The sequence below is a fragment of the Ipomoea triloba genome, chromosome 9, assembly GCF_003576645.1.
Source record: "Ipomoea triloba cultivar NCNSP0323 chromosome 9, ASM357664v1".
In the NCBI taxonomy this organism is placed as follows: Eukaryota; Viridiplantae; Streptophyta; class Magnoliopsida; order Solanales; family Convolvulaceae; genus Ipomoea; species Ipomoea triloba.
In genome coordinates, this window is record NC_044924.1 from 1280664 (window position 1) to 1301963 (window position 21300).

At 38.5% G+C, this 21300-nt stretch overlaps 4 protein-coding genes across 7 annotated transcripts; 3 read left to right on the forward strand and 1 right to left on the reverse strand.

Moving 5' to 3' along the window:
- Nucleotides 1-1103: 1103 nt before the first annotated feature.
- Nucleotides 1104-3920, forward strand: LOC116029219 (O-acyltransferase WSD1-like). The gene is made up of 8 exons (XM_031271131.1): nucleotides 1104-1218; nucleotides 1335-1556; nucleotides 1669-2229; nucleotides 2756-2828; nucleotides 2943-3010; nucleotides 3109-3321; nucleotides 3461-3598; nucleotides 3691-3920. The coding sequence occupies exons 2-8, from the start codon at nucleotides 1371-1373 to the stop codon at nucleotides 3856-3858; spliced, it is 1407 nt and encodes a 468-aa protein (XP_031126991.1). The 5' UTR covers nucleotides 1104-1218; nucleotides 1335-1370; the 3' UTR covers nucleotides 3859-3920.
- Nucleotides 3910-9159, reverse strand: LOC116029218 (filament-like plant protein 7). Of its 3 annotated transcripts, none has more exons than XM_031271127.1 (7): nucleotides 8788-9159; nucleotides 7840-7884; nucleotides 7624-7735; nucleotides 7278-7425; nucleotides 4853-7181; nucleotides 4699-4759; nucleotides 3910-4587 (listed from the first exon to the last, which is right to left on the reverse strand). In XM_031271127.1, exons 3-7 carry the CDS (start codon nucleotides 7720-7722, stop codon nucleotides 4096-4098), a joined length of 3129 nt encoding a protein of 1042 aa, XP_031126987.1. In that variant the 5' UTR covers nucleotides 7723-7735; nucleotides 7840-7884; nucleotides 8788-9159; the 3' UTR covers nucleotides 3910-4095. The 3 variants fall into 3 exon arrangements, with proteins under 3 accessions (XP_031126987.1, XP_031126989.1, XP_031126990.1); XM_031271129.1 differs by having other exon boundaries at nucleotides 7836-7884; XM_031271130.1 differs by lacking the exon at nucleotides 7840-7884.
- A 1494-nt stretch (nucleotides 9160-10653) lies between these two features.
- Nucleotides 10654-17226, forward strand: LOC116030873 (probable E3 ubiquitin ligase SUD1). 2 transcript variants are annotated; one of them, XM_031273224.1, is made up of 9 exons: nucleotides 10654-11202; nucleotides 12552-13241; nucleotides 13355-14122; nucleotides 14199-14410; nucleotides 14555-14917; nucleotides 15320-15480; nucleotides 15565-15728; nucleotides 15837-15983; nucleotides 16284-17226. In XM_031273224.1, exons 1-9 carry the CDS (start codon nucleotides 10828-10830, stop codon nucleotides 16776-16778), a joined length of 3375 nt encoding a protein of 1124 aa, XP_031129084.1. In that variant the 5' UTR covers nucleotides 10654-10827; the 3' UTR covers nucleotides 16779-17226. The 2 variants fall into 2 exon arrangements, with proteins under 2 accessions (XP_031129084.1, XP_031129085.1); XM_031273225.1 differs by having other exon boundaries at nucleotides 15323-15480.
- Nucleotides 17227-18182: 956 nt separating this feature from the next.
- Nucleotides 18183-21247, forward strand: LOC116030835 (CBS domain-containing protein CBSX1, chloroplastic-like). Its single transcript, XM_031273181.1, has 8 exons — nucleotides 18183-18588; nucleotides 18762-18849; nucleotides 18928-18992; nucleotides 19445-19493; nucleotides 19835-19887; nucleotides 20114-20229; nucleotides 20595-20652; nucleotides 20739-21247. The coding sequence occupies exons 1-8, from the start codon at nucleotides 18415-18417 to the stop codon at nucleotides 20799-20801; spliced, it is 666 nt and encodes a 221-aa protein (XP_031129041.1). The 5' UTR covers nucleotides 18183-18414; the 3' UTR covers nucleotides 20802-21247.
- Nucleotides 21248-21300: the final 53 nt, after the last annotated feature.

Here is a 21300-nt window from a genome sequence, read left to right on the forward strand (position 1 = left end):
CAATAATTTTTGCAATAACTCTTCACTAGAAACTCTGAGGGATCCTGGCTTGATATAGTGACAGTGATGTTGCAAGCTTTTGCTTGTTCTTGATTGTTGAACTATCATGTTTTCACGAGCTAATCAATCTGCTCATAAAGGGCTTGTTCTGCAGTTGCTGCATTTGTTGTGCTTTATTGATGTCTGATTTAATCAAACATGATTGAAGTGATAGGCTGTGTTTGTAGTGTTTTGCTTGTTCTATGATTGTTGCAAACTGGCAATGTCATGCCTTACATGCTATTGGATTTGCATCAATTCAAGTTCTGAGAATCCTTTCAATCTGGATCTCTCCAAAGAAGGCACCAAAACACCATTTTGGTGTAAAAAGTTGGTGCAACCTTCCTCCAAGGAAGACACCAAATTTTTGCTAATTGTTTCTTTTTAAAATTTTATATTATTAGATTAGAAATAAATTGTAAAGTTTTAAAGATCTCATTGAGATGTGTAAAATGAGATTAATATCAACTATGGAAATAATTAAAAATTAAAATACATAAAAACATAAATTTCATTTTAAAATGTTACGGAGTACTACGTATTATTTATTTCAAAATTATATTTTATATTAAAATAATTAAAGTAAACAAAACTAGTGTATGAATAGATGGTGTAAATAGATTGGAGATTAAATAGAATTTGGTGTAAATAGATTGGAGATTAAATAAAATTTGGTGTAAGAATGTGATGGATATATTTCTTTTAATGCAAAAATTGGTATTTTGGAATGGAGATGGCCCAAGTTCATAGAAAAATCATCTTTGAAAGCCTTTCTCATAAGTTTTGTTTAAGTGTTTTCATTATTTTGTTTAAGAGTTTTTAATGTGTTAATGAACAAGTTCAAGCATGTTTGTTAATGTTAACCTGCAGGATTTTCAAAATCAGGAATACGAAGACTAAAAATTTTAACAAATAAACACGAAAATAAACACGCACGAACTCCGTTCTTTCATATTCGGTTCTTTAAGACATAATCATGTGATCACATTCTTAAAAAAAAAAAAAACAAAACAAAAAAACCATGTGATAGCATTTCTCAGTTGATTGAATAACGTGGCTGAAAAGAAAAGACTTTAAGATGCAATACAAGTGAGTAACCAGTACATACGAAACACAGTACTTGATAAAGGAACCATTAACCAATACTCGAAGTGTGCATTGACCACAGCGGACCACAAGGTAAATCTTTCTTTTTTTTAAAGGACCACAAGGTAAATCTATATTCCATAATACATTTTCGTGCAACCTGCAATACAACTACGCACTGATCGATTTTGAGTCTCGATCTTTCTCAGATCTTGATTTCTTCATTCTAGCCTAGCTAGCTAAATATGAATGGTGGATTCGAGAGAGATGATGAACCGCTAACGCCGAGCAGCCGGCTGTTCTTCCAGCCGGGGACGACTCAAGTTATCAACTGCCTGGTGGCGTGCAAGAATCCGGTGGACATTGACGCCGTTAAAACGGCGATAAGAAACTCCATACTCATGAAACACCCCAGGTTCTGCAGCGTCATGGTAATAAGAGAATTTATATTTATATATTATATGCTTACACGTCCCCTTAGACCGATTGTTTTTTATGGCTCTACAACTGAAAGTCTGAAGTTTATATATTTTATGCTTACAGAGATATGCTGGTGGCCGTGAACGGTGGCGTAGAGTACATGTAAACGTCGACGACCACCTCATCGTGCACCGGCAACGCCTCAGCGATGACCGCTCCGCCTCCGACGAGGACTGCGTCAACGACTTCCTCGCCGACCTCGCCGTCTCGTCGCCGCTCGACAGCGACAAGCCGCTGTGGGAGTTCCATCTCCTCGTGGCTCACAACTGCGCCGTCCTTCGGCTCCACCACTCGCTGGGCGACGGGGTTTCGCTCATGTCCATGTTCCTGTCGTGTTGCCGGAGGGTGGACGATCCCGATCTGCCGCCGGTCATTGCCGGTTTGGGGACTTCGTCGGATTATCGCCGGAGAGGGAAACGGAATTGGAGCGTTATGAGGTTTTTGAAGGTGCTATGGTACACGGCGGTGTATGTTTTGAAGTTTGTGCTTAGGATCCTGTGGGTGAAGGATAAGCGGACGGCGTTGAGCGGCGGAGCTGGGGTGGAGCTTTGGCCCCGGAAGCTGGCCACCGCCACCTTCATCCTTGAGGACATCAAGACCGTCAAAAGAGCGGTCCCTGACGCTGTAAGATTCTTCTTACCCGTTGGATACAATTCCTCTCCTTACTGTAATTTACATAAAATATTTACTAATTTGCAAGGTGGACTTGCTATGACGGGTCCACATTTGCAAGGTGTCAAATTATACCATGGACTATGATCTATCTTGTATTGTAAATCCTTGTTAAAAAATAACTTTCAGAATCTGTAGTTGACCCTGTCCAAATATAACCTTCAAATAGTTTCTGTACATGTAAGGATGTAACTATCTATCATATCATATTATGTGTTAGCAATTATCAAGTTAATTGTTAAATGTAGGTACAAAATGTGCTAACTAAAAGTACAAAATTTTTGTAACAAGGTTCACAATGCAATATGAATCTTGATCCATGGTATAACAATTGTTGCAAAGTAGATCCGGATCTATGGTATAACTATTGCTTGGTAGTGGATTGGGCTTATTGGGCCGAACCGGTACCTTAATGTATATTCATGTGTGTTATATATATGCTCGTCCCAACATTAATTTTGGCGAACCATTGGTGCAGACCATTAACGATGTTCTGTTCGGAATCATATCATGTGGGCTGTTCAGGTACCTGGAAATGCGTTCATCCCGAGGTAAAACCATGCAAAATCTCTTGTATATTAACACATAAATCGACTAATAATAATAGTTCTATAAAATCAATTTTTTTTTTTCCAAAAAAAAAAAAATTCAAATATTCCTTGTAGCTCTGCAGGAAGGACTGAGCATGACTGGTGTTGCCATGGTAAATCTAAGACCACAAGCTGGACTGCAAGTATATGCCCTTTCCAATCTTCTCCACTCTCAAGACTAAGTAAAATGTAAATTCATTAATGTAAACTTTGAAGTGAATGCTTGCTTTGTTATTCTCAGGAAATGACCAAGCTGATGAATGGCGAATCGGGATCGCGGTGGGGAAACAAATTTGGTATCATTCTGTTACCTATAAATTATCACAAGGGTGTGAAGGATCCTCTCCAGTTTGTGAAGAGGGCAAAAGCAATGATTGACAAGAAAAAACTGTCATTAGAAGCCCTCTGCTCTTACAAACTGAGGGATTTGGTCATGTCCTCCTTGGGGGCAAAGGTAAGGGTTTTTTTTGTTTTTTTTTGTTTTTTGTTTTGTTTTTGTTTTTTTGTTTTTTTTTTCCTTTTTAATGTGAGTGAATATGACATGCTCAAATGGCTGCCATTTTCAAGTGTTGTGTTCTGGCTTTGGTGTGTAGATTGCGAGCTCGCTTAGCTACCGGATTGTCTGCAACACGACCTTTACAATCTCGAATGTGATTGGCCCTCGAGAGCAGGTCACTATTGCAGGCAATCCCATTGATAACCTTAGAGTAACTTCAACATGCTTACCTCATGTGAGTTCTCAAGAACAGGCTCTTCTTCTTCTTCTTCTTTCCTTGTTGCTGGAACTCTCACAGCTGACAAATTATATATGCTGGAAATGCAGGCAATCACAATGCACATGGTTAGCTATGCAGGGAAGATTGACATGCAAATATTGGTCGCGAAAGACATCATACCTGATCCAAAAGTCCTAGCCCGTTGCTTTGAACAGACCTTGCAGGGAATGAAAGAAGCTGCACAATCTATCATCGAAACTGAAAGAAGTATCTAACGAAGAAAGCACACTCAAACTGTGAAGAACACACCGACTAGAATGTGAAGGTTTTGGGCAAATAATAAGGGTGCTATAAAGCAATAACGCATAAATGCACTGCTAGTTGTACAAGGCAAATTATTAAAGCCGTCTGAAAACATTACATGCCAAATTGGAGACTATATACATTCTCAACCATCATACTAAGGAATAGGACCTGATATTGAGAGTCAAAACCTGGTTTATTGCCAAGTCTTACACTGGCAAGGAATAGGACGTTTTCTTGTGGCTTCCTTTCTTCTTCCTAAGCAATAGCTTTCTCAGAAACCCCATCCCTCCTCCCTTCTTCCGGCCTGACAAGATAACCAAAGTGCCCGCTTTTGCATTTTTAGATCCGCTACTCAAGCCACGATATGATCCAGAAGGTGTGCCTTTGAAAGCACAAATTGCATTGCAACTGTTAGGCTGGGCAACAGAAAGTGTATCTGCAATGGGGATGTTCAAGGCATCTTTTTTCGTGGGAGATTTAAGAGTTCCCTTTTTAGTTCCATCCTCAAATAGCATTTGATCAAGTAGAGATACATGGTGTTTCACAGTCTTATTGTTGGAAGCGGAGGGGCATAATTGTCTATCAACAACTACTGGCTCTTCCTCCGACAAAGTCAGTGCCTTTAGCTGCCTCCCGAGGTTTAGGATAGTCTCTTGGCACTCTGCCAACTTCATAGAAGCGGCTGTTATCTCCCAACCCTGCCAATTTGAAAAAATAAAATAAAAATAAAAAAAATCTCTTAATCAATTCGGAAGTCAATGTTAAAATAAACGAGAGCTGATATGAGGAAGAGATTAACAGAAACTCACAGTCTGCTGTATCTGTCGCTCTTTTTCCATGTCCTCATCTGGAATCTTGGTGCTGTTAATGCTGCCATCAGAGATTCAGTTCTTAGATGATACAATGATTCAGTTATGCTAGCAAATGGTAACACGCAAAATTAAATACCGAAAATCATAATACCTTTCGAGTTGAAGTTGGAGCTCAAGACATGTTCCTTCAAGGTCTTCAAAACAGTGAGTTTTATCCTCAAGTTCCACCTCAAGCGAAGACATCTTTTGGAGGGATTCATTCAATTTAACTTTGGTCACACTAAGCTGTGTATCAAGTTCTTCATTTATTGACTTCTGATTTTCAATCATATCCTCCATCATTCTGTTAGATTCGTTTAAAGTTTCAATTTCAGTGTGTAGACTTTCAATGCTTCGTTGTGATTGTTGAAGATCACTTGCCAAGGCTTCGATCTTGTCTCTCTCCAGCTGCTGCCTTGCCTCGAGATCTTTCTGTGAGGATCTCATCACATTCAACTCAGCCTTCAAGCCTTCATTTTCTGCTTGAATAATGGAATGAATCTTCTCCATTTCAAACATAAAATTTTGCAAGGCTCTTATATCAGTCACAGTTCCTAATCCTCTTGGACCAAAATGCTTTATAAACTCATCTCTAATACTAGAACCTTGATAACGCATACAGTTGTTCACAATCCAATCCAATGTGGCAGTCAGTCCCACAGAAAACTCTACGAAATTAATTTTTCCATCCAGCAGACTGCAGCATATATGCAGGAATTGCTGCAATACAGTTTTAAGTTCGGAATTTCTCCACCTGAAAACATGAAGCAAATAGTCATTTGCTATTATCGGCTCCTGAGTTTCTGTCCTGCCATGTTCTGTCTCCACCATATTACAGCCCTCTGAAAATCTCTTGACCAGCTCAACAATTTTTGAAACAGATGCGTATTCGTCACTTCTTTGCTCCACAGATGAGTTGGTAACAGGAACACTGCTGATTGAATTGGCTTTTGGAGATGTTACCGGAGACCTCCAAGCAATATAGCCGCTAATAGGCTGCATGGAGCTTACTGACTTGTTGCCTTCGCTGGTGTGTGGAAAGTTGAGGTTATGCCAAGCCACTCTGACGTCTTCTAGAAGTTCATAAACGTCTCTTTTTGAAATACTGCTTTGCTCAATGATTACCTTCAGCACATGTTCAATCCAGCCATCTTTCCCTTTTTCCCGGTCCAAGTCACTGAGATCTCCTTGTTTTACTTGAACTAATTCTTTACCTGTCAAGTCCACATGATTCTCATGCTCGTTTCTTTTGGAGGAGTCTGATAATGCGAGATTCACTTCTGAAGAAGCTTGGGAACTCCCAAGCGGGCCATCCACTGCTACTATTGCTAGTTTTTCCATTTCAACAAAATCATCCATTAGCCTCATCTCTGAAACTCCAATCATTTTCTGTTCAGAGTTACTCTTCTGGTCCTTATGATTCTTGAAATGCTCTAGTTCAGATATCAAAGCACAAGCCCAAGATTCAGAAGAAACGTTTTCATGCTCCTTCTTCGTGTCATGGCTTGATATGGAGGAGATATCATTTGATATAGGTCCATAAACAGCCAGCTCTTTAGAACCCTTAGCTCTAGAAAGCTCTTCAGGTTGATCCCAAGCTTTTCCAGAATGTGGGATCTCGGTTCCTTTCTGTGCTAAAACTAATTTCAAATTTTTGTTTTCTTCTTCCACATTGCAAAGATTTTCCACCAAGAAACTTATCTCTTTCCTGAGAATGTCGGGATCATTGTTTCCTAGGTAGGTGTCTTTAACAACTACACTGCCAGATGTGGGATTCATGTTTCTCCTCGTCTCAATCCGATTTCTTTCCTCCAATTCAATTTCTCTCTTCAATTTTGTCAAAACAGACTGACTCTGCCCAGGCATCCGTTTTCTCACCAGAACACGAAGCCTTTGACATTCTGCTTCCAGCCTCTTTATTTTCTTCACATTTTCTAGCTGTTGTTTATGTGAGGCGTCTGCAGAGCGGCGAATAAACTCCATCTCCTCATTTCGATTATGAAGCTCTGTCTCAAGCATCCGGAATTCGTACCTTAAGAAAGCATTTTCTTTTTCTGCAGAATCTAATCTTGACATCAGAGCATTAAATTCTGCTTCTGCCTGAGAATTGCTTTCAGTAAGATCATCAATTATCTTCCCTTTCACGAGGAGAACCTTACTAAGATGAGAATTCTCAACGGTTAAATTTGCAACCTTCTTATTTGTTTCTACCAACTTGTCCTCCAACATATTATGAGTCTTCCCGAATTCTTCTGACGTCCTCATTACAGCATCGCGTACTCTTTGCTCCATTTCTTCTCTGGTGAAAGTTAATTTCTGCATACAATCCTTCAATGCACTGTTAAGGTGAGTTAGCCTTCCATTTGCAGCCTCTCTCTGCTTTACAGATTCTTCTAACTCTTCCTTCAAACACATAATTTCAGCCTCCGCTTTCTTGTGAGCTAAATTATGCATCAATTAACAAATTACACAAAAGTTAGTTGGAAGGACTTTGCAGAAACCGGGAAATTTTTTTTTGAAAGAAATGCAGTTATCACCTGCCATGGCTTCTTCCGCCATTTTTGTGAACTTTGTGACTAATTCATCTTTAGCGTTGCACTCATTGAGAGCAGATGCTAACTTCTCATCGAGGCTTCTCACCGATTCCTCCAGAACTTTTTCCTTTTCATTCTGAAGGATCTGAACCTGAACCCAAAAATACAACAAAGCTTCCTTCAATCTAAGACAAATCTCATATCTTAAGAAGTGACATTTAAGAGTATCAGCTAATCATATCATAATCAACTAGCTATGAGGTTTTGGATACAATTTCATGTCAAATGTCAAAAGGCCAACAACATTTTACACAGCTAGGCTCGAGTAAGGTAAACACATGATATGTACCTCCTCATCGTTGTCTTTAATGGCAAGATCAGCTTTGTCATTTGCAATTATTCTTTTCTCTGAGGATTTTTTTCTCCACAGCCAATTCTTCTGGTCCATGGTCTACTGTTTGCTGTAAAATATCAAAACCGGGTTGGGTGGTCACTCCAATGATTCAATGAAAATGTCAAGGTCTCAAATATCCAAATTACAGCTTATTAAGTCAAGTTTACCCACACTTCTGCTAGGACATCCACTTCTTGGACAAGTAATGCTTCTGACCTGAACATATCAGACATCATTACATATAGTCCTATTCTAATAATGTAGCAATCACAAAAAAGACACTTCCCTACTTACTTCCCAGAAAGACATTATCCCATTGCAGATAAACATATATATGCAACATTTTGCCAATTTCAATCTAAAAAAAAGAGCTGTAGCAATTCTGCCAAGCAAATAAACCAATTATCTCATAATCAGTTACCAAAAGAAAATCTTTCCTCTTTCTTTTTTTGTTTGAAAAAGAGTTCTTGTGTTTTTTTGGATGACAATGGTAACGAGCAGCGCGATCATGCCTTATGACTCTAGCCGACAAAAGACATAAATCAGCATAAGTTACTCATAACTGACCGGCTCAATCTAAGAAAGTGACTAAATCATGCCTTGTGACTCTAGCCGGAAAAAAAAGACATAAATCAGCATAAGTTACCCATAATTGACCGTCACTAAATCATGCCTCGTGACTCTAGCCGACAGAAGACATAAATCACCATAAGTTACCCATAACTAATTGGCTCAATCTAAGAAAGCAAATAAACCGCTAATGCAGCTTACTACTTATTTCTGTACACAATCCCCAAACTCCCCACTCCCTCCCCTTTACCAATACTACACTGTGAAACCAAACTTGATTTCAGTAGAGACAAGCAAACTTCTAAAACACCCAGAAATGAGAGATATTAGACAGTATATATATATAAAGTGTAACAGACTGATCATGATGATCACGAGCAAGTTCAATCAAAATACGACAAAATTAAGAAATCAAACTGATGATTATTTTAAAGCAAAACAAAAAACAGTGAAAAATAAAACACCAACTTCAATTCAGCTGAATAAATACTCAGTACGAAAGAATCTAAACAATAAAATAGACAGAAAGGTGCGAATATAAATACTCACTGTGGCAATCATGCAGGCGCAGCCACCACCGACCACCTGAAAGCCGCCGTGGCGAATGCCGGCGTCGCTGCAACCCTTTTCTATACTGTTTCAGGGCGAGAATGAATGGGGAGTCTTAAATAAAATCCTCAGGAAATTTAGTCATTCCACCGACAGTCGTAAAGCAGGAGAGCAGTGGGTCAGTGTCATTTGGCTAAAGGGCGGTAAAAATGCCAAAAGGATGACAGAAATCGTGGTGAAATGTCTATGGAGAAAGAATTGATACTTCTGACGATGACGATGATTGACCAGAGCGTCACAGCATGGCCGCGAAATTGCGGGTGCGTGCGTGCGTGGTGATGCCCACGCTCCATGGATTTGGCACCTGCCGATTCTACGCGCCGTTCCTGAAATGGAGAGCATGCTGATTGATTGCTGACTATTTTGGGCCCGACTCTATTTAATACTGCACTCTTATTTTGTCTCTTTTTCATTCCCTGCTTTTTTCTTTTATTTTTTGAGAATTGCTTTTTTCTTTTATAAAGCACCATCTTATTTTATGTTTAGTGGATTTTTTTTTTTATTTGAGTATCTCACTTTAGATTTATTTGTTATTTACTAGTCTAATATTGGGCATTACACAATTATATACGGAGTATATATCATTGTCGCAAAAATATCTGCCTAGGCGCTAGGCGTCTCTAGATCGAGGCGAATTACTCCCTAGGCGTTCGCCTAGGTGGCCGACTGAGTAGTCGCCTAGCGCTTAACTCAGTCGAATTTGGTCGAGTTAACTCACTCAACTCGGCAGAGTTAACTGAGTTAACTCGAGCGAGTCGGCCTTGTTAATTTTTTTATTTTTTTTATATATATTTAAATTTATTTATTTATATAAGTAAGATAAGTGTGTGTGTGTGTGTATATATATATATATATATATATATGACATACACTCACACACATGCATTATTTTTTTATTTTTATAGGTCGCCGCCTAGACCGCTTAAGTGCTAGACGGTAGTTTACTGTCCGAATAGCGTCTAGCGCCTACTGCAACCATGGTATATATTTAAAGAAGAACAAGAGGTTTTTTTTTAATAAAAATAAAAATAAATAAATGAGTTCAACCCAATGCTAGCCTAGTGGTGTCTAATAGTATTTTTTCTCAGGGTGGGAGTACTCGATATGTCTTCATTTAACACATAAACAATATAATCGGGAACCAAGTTTAGATTGTTGTAATGTTTTTTTTTTTCAACTAGACCACTTAGCTTGTAAAACAATTCGTAACACGAGTTTACTTTTGAAAAGCATGTTTGATCACAACATCTCAATCTTTGTCGATCCATCTAATGCAACTCTTGATGATGGTTCTATTACTTGTAATATCTGTTCATACATACTTTCTCAACCTATTGAAGCACAAAGAGTCAATATTGCATCGACTGAGGCTCGATCTTATGACCTCCCATTGAAAGAGTCACTAAATGCTATATGAACACAATATGCTTGGCCCCAAATGATACTTTACTAAGCTACTCTTTTATAGTTTCGGTTAAAACTTGAAAGACGGGAGAAGAATATTAAATGATTGAAACATAAGTTAAACTTTTAACACATAGGTCAATTTGCTTGAACCTAAATTTAATCGTGTCTGGACCGATCCAATTAAGTTTGAGCATGGGTTAAGAGTGTTTTCTTTCCATCCAAATGTCCAATTAACATATGCCATTAGATAAGTATAATTCAATACAAAGGATAACCAATCATGGTCTGACACGTTATTTATCAACTCCTTGCCGACTACATGCAATCCCTACCATTGTTATAATTTCTCGTGAGATGTAACGTCCATAAACAATTAACAGTCAAAACCACTTGCGCATCCACTGACCGACTCCCGGAGGACAAAGAAGTAATCTTCCTCCCAGAGACGTGGTTCCCCGATCTATCCTCCACCCAGAAAACCGTTGTTCTTTCCCCAGCGACAATCTGTCATTTCCATTGGATTAAAATTCCGATCCTCAAAAAACCCTAGGAGAGAAATCTCGCCCGGTCCTTATGGAGATCGCACCGGCGGCGCCAGCGTCTAACGACGGTGGAAGCGGGATTGCCACCGCCGCTGCTTCCTCCTCCTCCTCCTCCTCTTCCTTCTCGGTCGATGCAATCAAGGGGACTACCGGCACCGCTTCTTCTGCGTCTTCCTCCGCCTCAACGATGCTGCCGGACGCGGCGAATAAAAATAGTGGCGCTACTGGTTCAGCTTTCAAGTATGACGACGACGAAGAGGAGGAGGACGTTTGCCGGATCTGTCGGAACCCCGGTGACGCCGATAACCCTCTCCGTTATCCCTGTGCGTGCAGCGGCAGTATTAAATATGTCCACCAGGATTGCCTTCTTCAGTGGCTCAATCACAGCAACGCTCGCCAATGCGAGGTTTCTCTCGAATCATTTCTATCTCTTTACGCGGATGTCCATCTATATTATTACTCCGTACCTTATATGGATTTAGCTGTATGCATATGCACGAACGCGTCCACAATATAAACGTATAATCGTAGAGTATCGAGTGTTATTTATTGGATTGGACATCACCATATTCTATTTATACAGGAGAGTGGATTCAGTGCCCTTGTATATCAATTTGCCAAATCACATCAGTGTATTTTGCCCTGATCATCTAATTGATTACGCTCACTTTTACTACAATCAGGCATTTACTAACCATTTTGTGAGTTTAGATAATTAGCCCTCACTGAAGACTCCTCCCTAATATGCTTAAATGTTCTTTGATATTTCTGTTCTTCTAGTATTGTATAAAGGGGGAACCTCCAAAAGTAATGTTTCCTGCAGTCTAAATGTGACCTATCCACATCTTAGTTCTAGGGGTGTAATTTTGCTGAGCCAAATTGAACCATTTAGATGTTCAGCTCAGCTATAGCTAAATAGTACTGAACTTGAGCTAAATTTGAGTTCATCTTAGCTATTAGATGAGTGGCTCCAGCTGAACTTGAGCTCAGCTTGAAAATATAGAAAGGACTAGAATTGTCTGGCGAATAACCTAGATTGCGAACCTGCTCTACATGTTTAAATAAGATGAGGGTAAGACAGGTATTGGAGGGTTGCCCAAATGGTAAAAGTGGTGAAAGGGAGTAACAGTTAAAACTAGGTTCACAAAGAAAACACTAACAACAGAAGGGTGGAAAGAGAGCCTGATGAGCTGAATGGTGTAGAGCTCAAAATTCCATCAATTCCAAGTTGAGTTAAGCTTTAACTGAGCAATCTTGAATAACTGATGAGCTGTACTTATCATCTTCTATAATCATCTCTGACACCCGTCGAGGTTTAAAACTGATCTCATACTGACATAGCTGGTTATTGCCAATTGATTATGATTTGTGTAGAGTTATAAGGTATTTTGGTTTTCGTTTTTAATGCAAAATATGTTATACTCAATACTTGAAGGGGCTATGGAAAAGAAAAAAAATTGTAATTGTGGGTCCATAACATGTACTATTTACCTATAAGGGGGTTATGAAATATCCACAAATTGACATTTCCTTTCTTTGTAAGATTTTCATAGTTTTGGTTATTAGGATTTATCACAACAGTTCAGTTTATTGGAAAATTATTACCTGTAGTAAGTTCATTGAGTAACATCCTGCAAATAATTCTCTTTCCAGATTTTATTTCACTCTATTTCGTCCTAAAGATTATATCCAAGTTTCTTGTGTGTAAATGTGAAATTTTAGTTAATTTCTTATTTTCTTATGCTTTATATGCAGGTATGCAAACATGCCTTTTCTTTCTCTCCCGTTTATGCTGAGAATGCTCCAGCCAGGCTTCCTTTTCAGGAATTTATTGTTGGGATGGCTATGAAGGCATGCCATGTCCTGCAATTTTTCCTGCGCCTTAGCTTTGTACTTTCTGTTTGGCTTCTAATCATTCCTTTCATAACATTCTGGATATGGCGTTTGGCGTTTGTTAGAAGTTTTGGTGAAGCTCAGAGGCTATTCTTAAGTCATATATCTACGACAGTTATTCTTACTGACTGCCTGCATGGGTTCCTCCTCTCTGCAAGCATTGTCTTTATTTTTCTTGGGGCAACTTCACTGAGGGATTACTTCAGACATTTACGAGAACTTGGGGGACAGGATGCTGACAGGGAAGATGAAGGTGATAGAAATGCAGTCCAAGCTCGAAGACCTCCTGGTCAAGCTAACAGAAATTTTGCTGGTGAAGGAAATGGTGAAGATGCCAATGGAGCTCAAGGAATTGCAGGAGCTGGTCAGATTGTCAGAAGAAATGCAGAGAATGCTGCTGCCCGTTGGGAGATGCAGGCAGCACATCTTGAGGCTCATGTTGAACAGATGTTTGATGGTTTAGATGATGCTGATGGTGCGGAGGATGTACCTTTTGATGAGCTTGTTGGCATGCAGGGGCCTGTCTTTCATCTGGTTGAAAATGCATTCACTGTAAGTTTGTTTTTTTTTCCTATTTATTCATGGTTTGCGTGTCAAAGACATTACCAATTGTTCTACAATGTAATAGCTCATAATATATGGTGAATATCTTGTTATTTTTACAGGTACTTGCTAGCAATATGATATTCCTTGGGGTTGTAATTTTCGTCCCTTTTTCACTGGGACGGATTATACTCTATTATTTGACATGGCTCTTGTCTTCTGCCACCAGTCCAGTATTGTCAACTGTCATGCCTCTTACTGAAACAGCACTTTCCTTGGCTAATATCACTTTAAAGAGTGCTATGACTGCTGTTGCAAACTTGACGTCTGACAACCAGGAGAATAGTTTGCTTGGCCAAGTAGCAGAAATGATGAAATCAAATGCCACAGGATTAAACGAAGTGTCAGGCAACCTCAGTACAGTAGTTTCAGCTGATCTTTTGAAAGGGGCATCTATTGGGGCATCGCGACTTTCTGATGTTACCACTCTTGCTGTTGGATATATGTTTATATTTTCTCTGGTCTTTTTCTATCTTGGAGTTGTTGCTTTAATTCGGTACACTAGAGGAGAACCTTTGACATTGGGGAGATTTTATGGAATTGCTTCCATTGCAGAAACTATTCCTTCCCTATTCAGGCAATTTGTGGCAGCAATGAGACATCTGATGACTATGATCAAGGTTGCTTTTCTTCTGGTAATTGAACTTGGGGTCTTCCCTTTGATGTGTGGATGGTGGCTGGATGTTTGTACCATAAGAATGTTTGGGAAGTCAATCACACAAAGAGTTGAGTTCTTTTCAATTTCTCCATTGGCAAGCTCATTGATTCATTGGGTTGTAGGGATCGTCTACATGCTACAAATAAGCATCTTTGTTAGTCTTCTCCGAGGGGTACACTCACAGATCACCTGTGTTCTTTTATTGCCTTTCTGTATTACCAATACTAAATTCCATGCATTTCTCATAGGTTTTGCGTAATGGGGTTCTCTACTTCCTTCGAGATCCAGCTGATCCGAACTATAATCCATTCAGGGATCTCATTGATGATCCTGTGCATAAGCATGCTCGGAGAGTTCTTCTATCTGTGGCTGTTTATGGCAGTTTGATTGTGATGCTTGTATTTTTACCTGTAAAACTTGCCATGCGAATGGCTCCCACTATTTTTCCTCTTGATATTTCGTAAGATTACCTTCCTTCACTTTTTTTTTTTCCCCTTTTCAAGATTCAGTCTCTCTTCTGTTTATAATCAATGAAGATAGCCTTCATTTTTCTGGTTCTTTGAGTAATATTTTTGTTTAACAAGACCATTCTTTTCTTTGGCAGTGTGTCAGATCCATTTACTGAAATCCCTGCTGACATGCTTCTCTTTCAAATCTGCATTCCTTTTGCCATTGAGCATTTTAAATTGCGGACAACAATCAAGTCTCTTCTCCGATATTGGTTTACTGCTGTGGGTTGGTCCCTTGGCTTAACTGAGTTCTTATTGCCTAGACCTGAGGATAATAGTGGGCAAGAGAATGGAAATGGTGACCAAGGCAGGCAGAACAGGGTGCATGGGCAGGTAGGTGGACAAGATCGGGCACTTGTGGGACTTGCTCCTGATGATTTGAACAGAATTAGACATGCCACAACAATTAATGGCAATTCTGTTGATGAGGATGATGGTGATGAACAAACTGATTCAGAGTAAGTTGAATTGTACATGTGGAACTCTTATCTTTTCTCTGGCAAGAGCATTCATTTAGTGAGTAGTGACATTAAGTGATGCTGCTTGATTGATTCATATTTAAGACCATGAGCTAACGTTGTCTTGACGCATCATTTTCTAATTAGCATGTAGTGCTTGCCATTAACATGATCTGTGTCCTGAATACTAGGAAACCAGCTTTTAATGGCTTTTAGATATGAAGATATATTACATGCCTCCTAAATGTGCTATATTCTCATGATATATGTGCTGGTTTCTGAAACCTCGGGGTGTGAGATGATAGCTGGCTTTTAATTGTGACTTTGCTTGCATGAAGGGCACTGTTTTGCTACTTATGCATGCTGTGAGCAAGTTTCTTAAATTTGTATATCATCTTTTAGCAGGTATGGCTTTGTGCTTCGGATTGTGTTGCTGCTGGTTGTGGCTTGGATGACTTTGCTTATATTCAATTCTGCCCTGATAATTGTCCCAATTTCACTTGGACGAGCACTCTTCAATTCCCTTCCACTTCTGCCAATTACGCATGGAATCAAGTGCAATGGTATGATAATATTAGTTGGTCAATATTCACTAGTTTCATGTCTTTAGGCTTCAACTTCTATAGCTAACTTCTTTTCTTGTATAGATTTATATGCATTTGTTATTGGAAGTTATGCTATTTGGACTGCCTTAGCTGGAGCTAGGTACTGTGTCGACCACATTAGGTCAAGAAGTGCTACAGTTCTTATTGCCCTAATTTGGAAATGGTGTGGCATTGTCCTAAAGAGTTCTGCATTGCTCTCAATATGGGTAATTACACATTTTTCATGATCTTGTGTGCTGTTAAGTACTTCATATGTTCTTGATTCTATCTTTTGTCCTTTAATTTATTGATTTTTGTTTTGTCTTTTTGTATAGATCTTAGTCATCCCGGTATTAATTGGACTGCTCTTTGAACTTTTGGTGATTGTGCCAATGCGAGTGCCTATAGATGAAAGTCCAGTTTTCCTCTTGTATCAGGACTGGGCTCTTGGGCTAATCTTTCTGAAGATCTGGACTAGGCTGGTATGTATAGTCATCTATTTCTTCTTGATTACCATGGTGGAGTTCATGTTACTTGATTGAAAATGTCCTGTTGTTTCCTTTTTGCTGAGAATACTGCAATCTGGACTAGTTGAAAATTCAATCACTTTTCTTTTATAAATGTAATTCAGATATAAACTAATGTTAGTAATTGCTTATCCTGATAACCTGTAGTGAGTGGGGTACCTAGACTGATTTCTTTATTTTTTTTTGGGTTCTTTTGTCAATTAATCATAAAAATCTTCCCACCATTATTGACATCATCCTATATGTTTTAAACAGGTTATGCTGGATCAGATGATGCCTTTGGTGGATGACAGTTGGCGAACAAAATTTGAGAGGGTGAGGCAAGATGGATTCTCTCGGCTGCAGGGATTTTGGGTCCTGCGTGAGATTGTTGTTCCGATTATCATGAAGCTTCTTACAGCACTGTGTGTTCCATATGTCTTAGCAAGGGGAGTTTTCCCAATACTTGGTTACCCTTTGGTGGTTAACTCTGCTGTTTATCGGTTTGCTTGGTTGGGATGCCTTGGCTTTAGTCTGTTGTGGTTCTGTGCCAAGCGGTTCCATGTATGGTTTACCAACCTCCATAATTCAATCAGGGATGACCGCTATTTGATTGGTCGCAGGCTTCACAATTATGGTGAAGATATTGTAGAGAAGCAGAATGAAGAGGGGGTGTCCCAAGAAGCACAAAATGCTCCATTGATTCAAGATGACCAGCAGGCTGCAGACATAGGTATTAGACAGAGAAATGCATTCAGGCAAGATACTTAAGCATTAAATTCACTTATAGATTTCGTCCCCTCTGAGGCGCTATTACATTGTTTTGGGGGAGAGAAGGAAAGCAAAACAGAAAACAAAGAGTCAGTGTTGACTACTTGTCAATGTGTTTGATGCTCAAAAACAGAAGGAATGTATTGGTGAGACTTCTATTCGTGAATAATTTAGTGGACTTCTGCAGTTGTGAATATTTGTCTAATGTGTGGCTTGAAGATGTAACTTAGCTATAAACAGCTTAGGCCATAATCCTTTTCTTTTTTCTTTGGTTCTGATTCTTTTGTATCTGCTATTGTACTTTGGATGTGCTGAAGAATTGCCGTCATGTCGGTTGCAAATCGTTTATATATGCCTTTGAACGAAGATTGCCGACCCTGATCACGATTTCACATTTGTACACTTAATATTTTGGTATATAATGTAAGATGCTTTCTGTTTTGGTCTTCGGATGCGCTGCCAAGTGCCAATTGGGCAATAGAAAATGTATCTGCCGTTCTCGGCTACTAAATCTATGTTTATAGTAGCAAACAAGCATAAATGGAAGTGATTGGAATTTATGATTTGATCTCCATTTGTATCTAAAAATGGATAATACAACAGATGCAAAATCTAATTAACTAATATATATGTTGCAGTAGTATATTATAATGCTGTTATTCCTAATCACGTTACTAAACTCAAAATGTGATGGAAGTATGGTATGCTTTGATCTCTTTTCCCTTTACCCCCATCTTTTGGTGGTCCTGAACAATAATCCAACTATACTTTTCTTCGAGAAATACACCCTAGGATGTTTGGTCAATGAATTTATACACTAGGAATGAGAATTAAAATTATAGTCAGTGTTTGGTTAGTAACTTTTTAAAACACAACTACGGATTTTGATTACATCTTCAATTAAAAATTTAATTTTCTAATTAAAAAATGGTTTCATTCCATCTTATATTGGTAATCTAACTTTTAAGTTTGGATTAATACTTTAAATTTTTGTTTTGATTTTTTATATATATATTTTATATTTTTAATATTGACCCTTTGGATGTTAGGGTCAATTGCATTGATTTTTTGTTTTCTTATTTTTAAAACATTTATTCCCATAACCAAAAATCATAATCAGTTCTAATTCCACCATTTTACCAAATATGCAAAATACTTTCACCAAAATTTATTATCATTAAAGTATTTGATTCCTATTCTGATTCCACATTGTCATTACCAAGTATTTGATTCCTATTTCGATCCCTATTTTCACGTGGCATGTGCGGACCAAACACCCCAACTTTGATCAAGACATGAGATGTTTTGTTATATTTGGAGTTCAATTTCAATGTAAACAGCAATAACCGCGGCGTTGATAGTTCCTTAATTCCCACTTGTCATCGACCGCCTCACGTTAACTGGCACTTTCAGTCGAGCAGATTTTCTGTGAACAAAGTAAAAGAAAGGCTACTGTTTGAATCTCACACGAAAACGAATTATTCGTGTTTTCAACGCACATACATTCTTTCACGCACCGCACTTTCCTCTTCTCCTGCGTTTATTTAACCTTATTATAACCTTCCGTATGGAATATCTGAATTATTATCGCTAAGTTGCTTCCAACGCACGCCCATTACTTGATACAGAATCTTCCATGGCCGCCGTTAGTAACCATCTCTTGCCGTGCGCACTTACTCACCATAGCCGCCCCCTTCCGACACCTCGCCGCGCCGTCAAATGTTCCGTTTCTAGCCGCCGGTTATATAGACGCTCGGAATCCCGCTCGCAGGCCGCCGTCCCTTCCTCCGCCGCCACCAATTCTCGGCCGGTAAGTTTCCCCTCTCTCCTCCACACTCCAGTAGCATTGTATAGTCACTCCTAGCCTCTGGATTTGTTTATTGTTTACTTAATAAATTATACTAATAAACTATTGACCTATTGTGTTTACTAATTAAATAAGCTAATTATTTACTAAAATAATTTGAGCTTTTGATTTTGCAGCCAGGAGACGTACAGTACACTGTTGGAGATTTTATGACCAGGAAAAAGGATTTACATGTTGTGAAACCGACTACAACTGTTGACGAAGGTTTTCCTGCTTCCTTCGTCTAAATTTGTCGGTTATTCACTTTTTCCCTCATTAATTGTAGTTTCTTCGTATTTGCAGCGCTTGAGGCTCTCGTGGAGAAGAGAGTTACCGGATTTCCGGTGATAGATGACGATTGGAATTTGGTTAGTATATTTCAGTTCGCCTGATAGTCTTTTGTAAGCTTAGCTTGCAGTTATGTAATTGTCTTACTGCGTCCTAATTTTGAAGACTGTTACGGAGTATTATACAAGGACACAACTACTAGATGTGGAGATTGATCTGCAGGGAACAATAAAATAATTCTAGTCAATTTCTTAGTTGATGAAATTATAAAATAATGCTGTGCGTGGTGGTGGAATTACATTATGGTTATAAGAAAGGCTACTGTGGAATGTGGATTTGATGATATTGTTTCACTACATGTTCAACAATCTTGCATTCTAAATGTTGGATAGCTGGATTTTGTCAAGCTAATTCATAATGCTTATGCTGGTTTATGTGCCTGTGACTTTTAAGAGGGAATAGTAGCGGTGTAGCAGTAGTTGCCTCTGCATTTGTGAATTGTGATTTAACTATACGTGACGTGTTTCTGCAGGTAGGTGTTGTATCAGATTATGACTTATTGGCACTTGATTCTATCTCAGGTATCACCAAGTTTCTGAAATCAAGCACTTTCCATAAAATTTATCTTCTTCAAACTAGTCGTATTGGTCTCTTTTCTAGGTAATATTGTAAATAAAATGGCATTGGAGTATATGATTTAATAGTTGAAAACACATGGTTGAACACTTGCCCTGAAGACCTCTCTACATGCCCTTAGCTGCCTATGCTTTCGGATGGGGCATTTGATAACAAAACTTTAGTTTTTCTTAATTAATTGGATGAGATAGAAAAATTATTTTCTTTGCAACGTCATATGCTTCACATATTGTGGCTTTCTCTTTACAATTGAGAATAACTTGGAAATGCACTTTCTATGAATCAGGTGGTAGCCAATGTGATACAAACTTGTTTCCTGATGTTAATAGTTCTTGGAAGGTATGTAATGTGGGAGTATTTTCCTCCTCTATTTTGTTAAGTCCTGTAAGTATAATAATTTAGATCATTGCTGTATGATATTTGTACCTGATTTCATGTTTTACCCTACTGACTACTGTTACTGTTTAACCCCTGAGATGATATTATAGGAATAAAGGTGTGTGCAGAGACAGTATATTGTTTGTTCTTTACCTCTTACTTTCTTTTGTTCTTGATTTTATGACAGACTTTCAATGAGATCCAGAAACTGTTAAGTAAAACTAATGGGAAAGTGGTTGGTGATCTTATGACACCAAATCCTCTTGCTGTTCGTCAGAACACTAACCTTGAGGATGCTGCAAGGTAGTTTGTCCTGCTATGATCATCATAATTGTTGTTGCTAATATTTTTCTCGGCTTCCACTTTTATGCTGGAGTTTCATACCATGCACGATTTTTGGTGTTTCTAAGGCCTTAAAATCTTGTAGTATTTCTCCTTCTAGCTTTCATGCCTAATTGCAAATAGTGTTTTATATTTACACTGTTTATATCACTAATAAGTGGTTGCCTGTTTAGGAAGACATTTACAGTAAAAGTGTGTTTTTTCCCCTTAAATACCACATGAAATGACCACCGATCAACTTTGCTATCCTCTCCCTGTTGTTTAAATGATAAGTACTTTTTGTTGATTAATGACGTTGAATAAACTCAGTTGCTTTCCAACTTTAGGTTGCTGCTTAAAACAAAGTACCGTCGACTCCCCGTTGTAGACAGTGATGGTAAACTGGTAATGCAATTCTATCTATTGAATTGCCTGTATACCCAAGGAACATGTATAATTTCTAACCTGTGGCCGTCTTGTTGAATATGAAGGTTGGAATTATTACAAGGGGCAATGTAGTTAATGCTGCTCTTCAAATAAAACACAGCTCTTAGAAGATGTGATGACTGCATAATATACTCTTTCAGTTGTCATCACGAGATTCCCATTGGATAGATGCATAATATATTCTTTCAGTCGTCATCAAAGCCCGTTAGACAGATTGTAGTGTCGTTTACTTCGAGGAGTGGAGTTCCATCATACCAACATTTATAGGTTAGTTCCAAATCCGCGGAATGGGAGCATGCTATATAAATTTGTTCACTGGATGTTATGTTCTTCATCTGGTCTTAATTAGATTGAGAAGTGGAAAATTAATACCAAATTACCAATACTGGAAATCTTTTTGTGGGCAATTTTTTATGGTAATGTTGTGTTGACCAGTTGCTTCTTTACTATGATCTCATATAGCATCTCTTTCTTGTAAGGTTTAAGGAACTTTTCATGATCTTCTATTTATTATTATTGTTACAAAGAAATTCAGAAACGTTTACTGTCTTCATTGTCTGGTGTAAATACTTGAATTTGTTAGTTGCAATTTCATGATATTTTTAT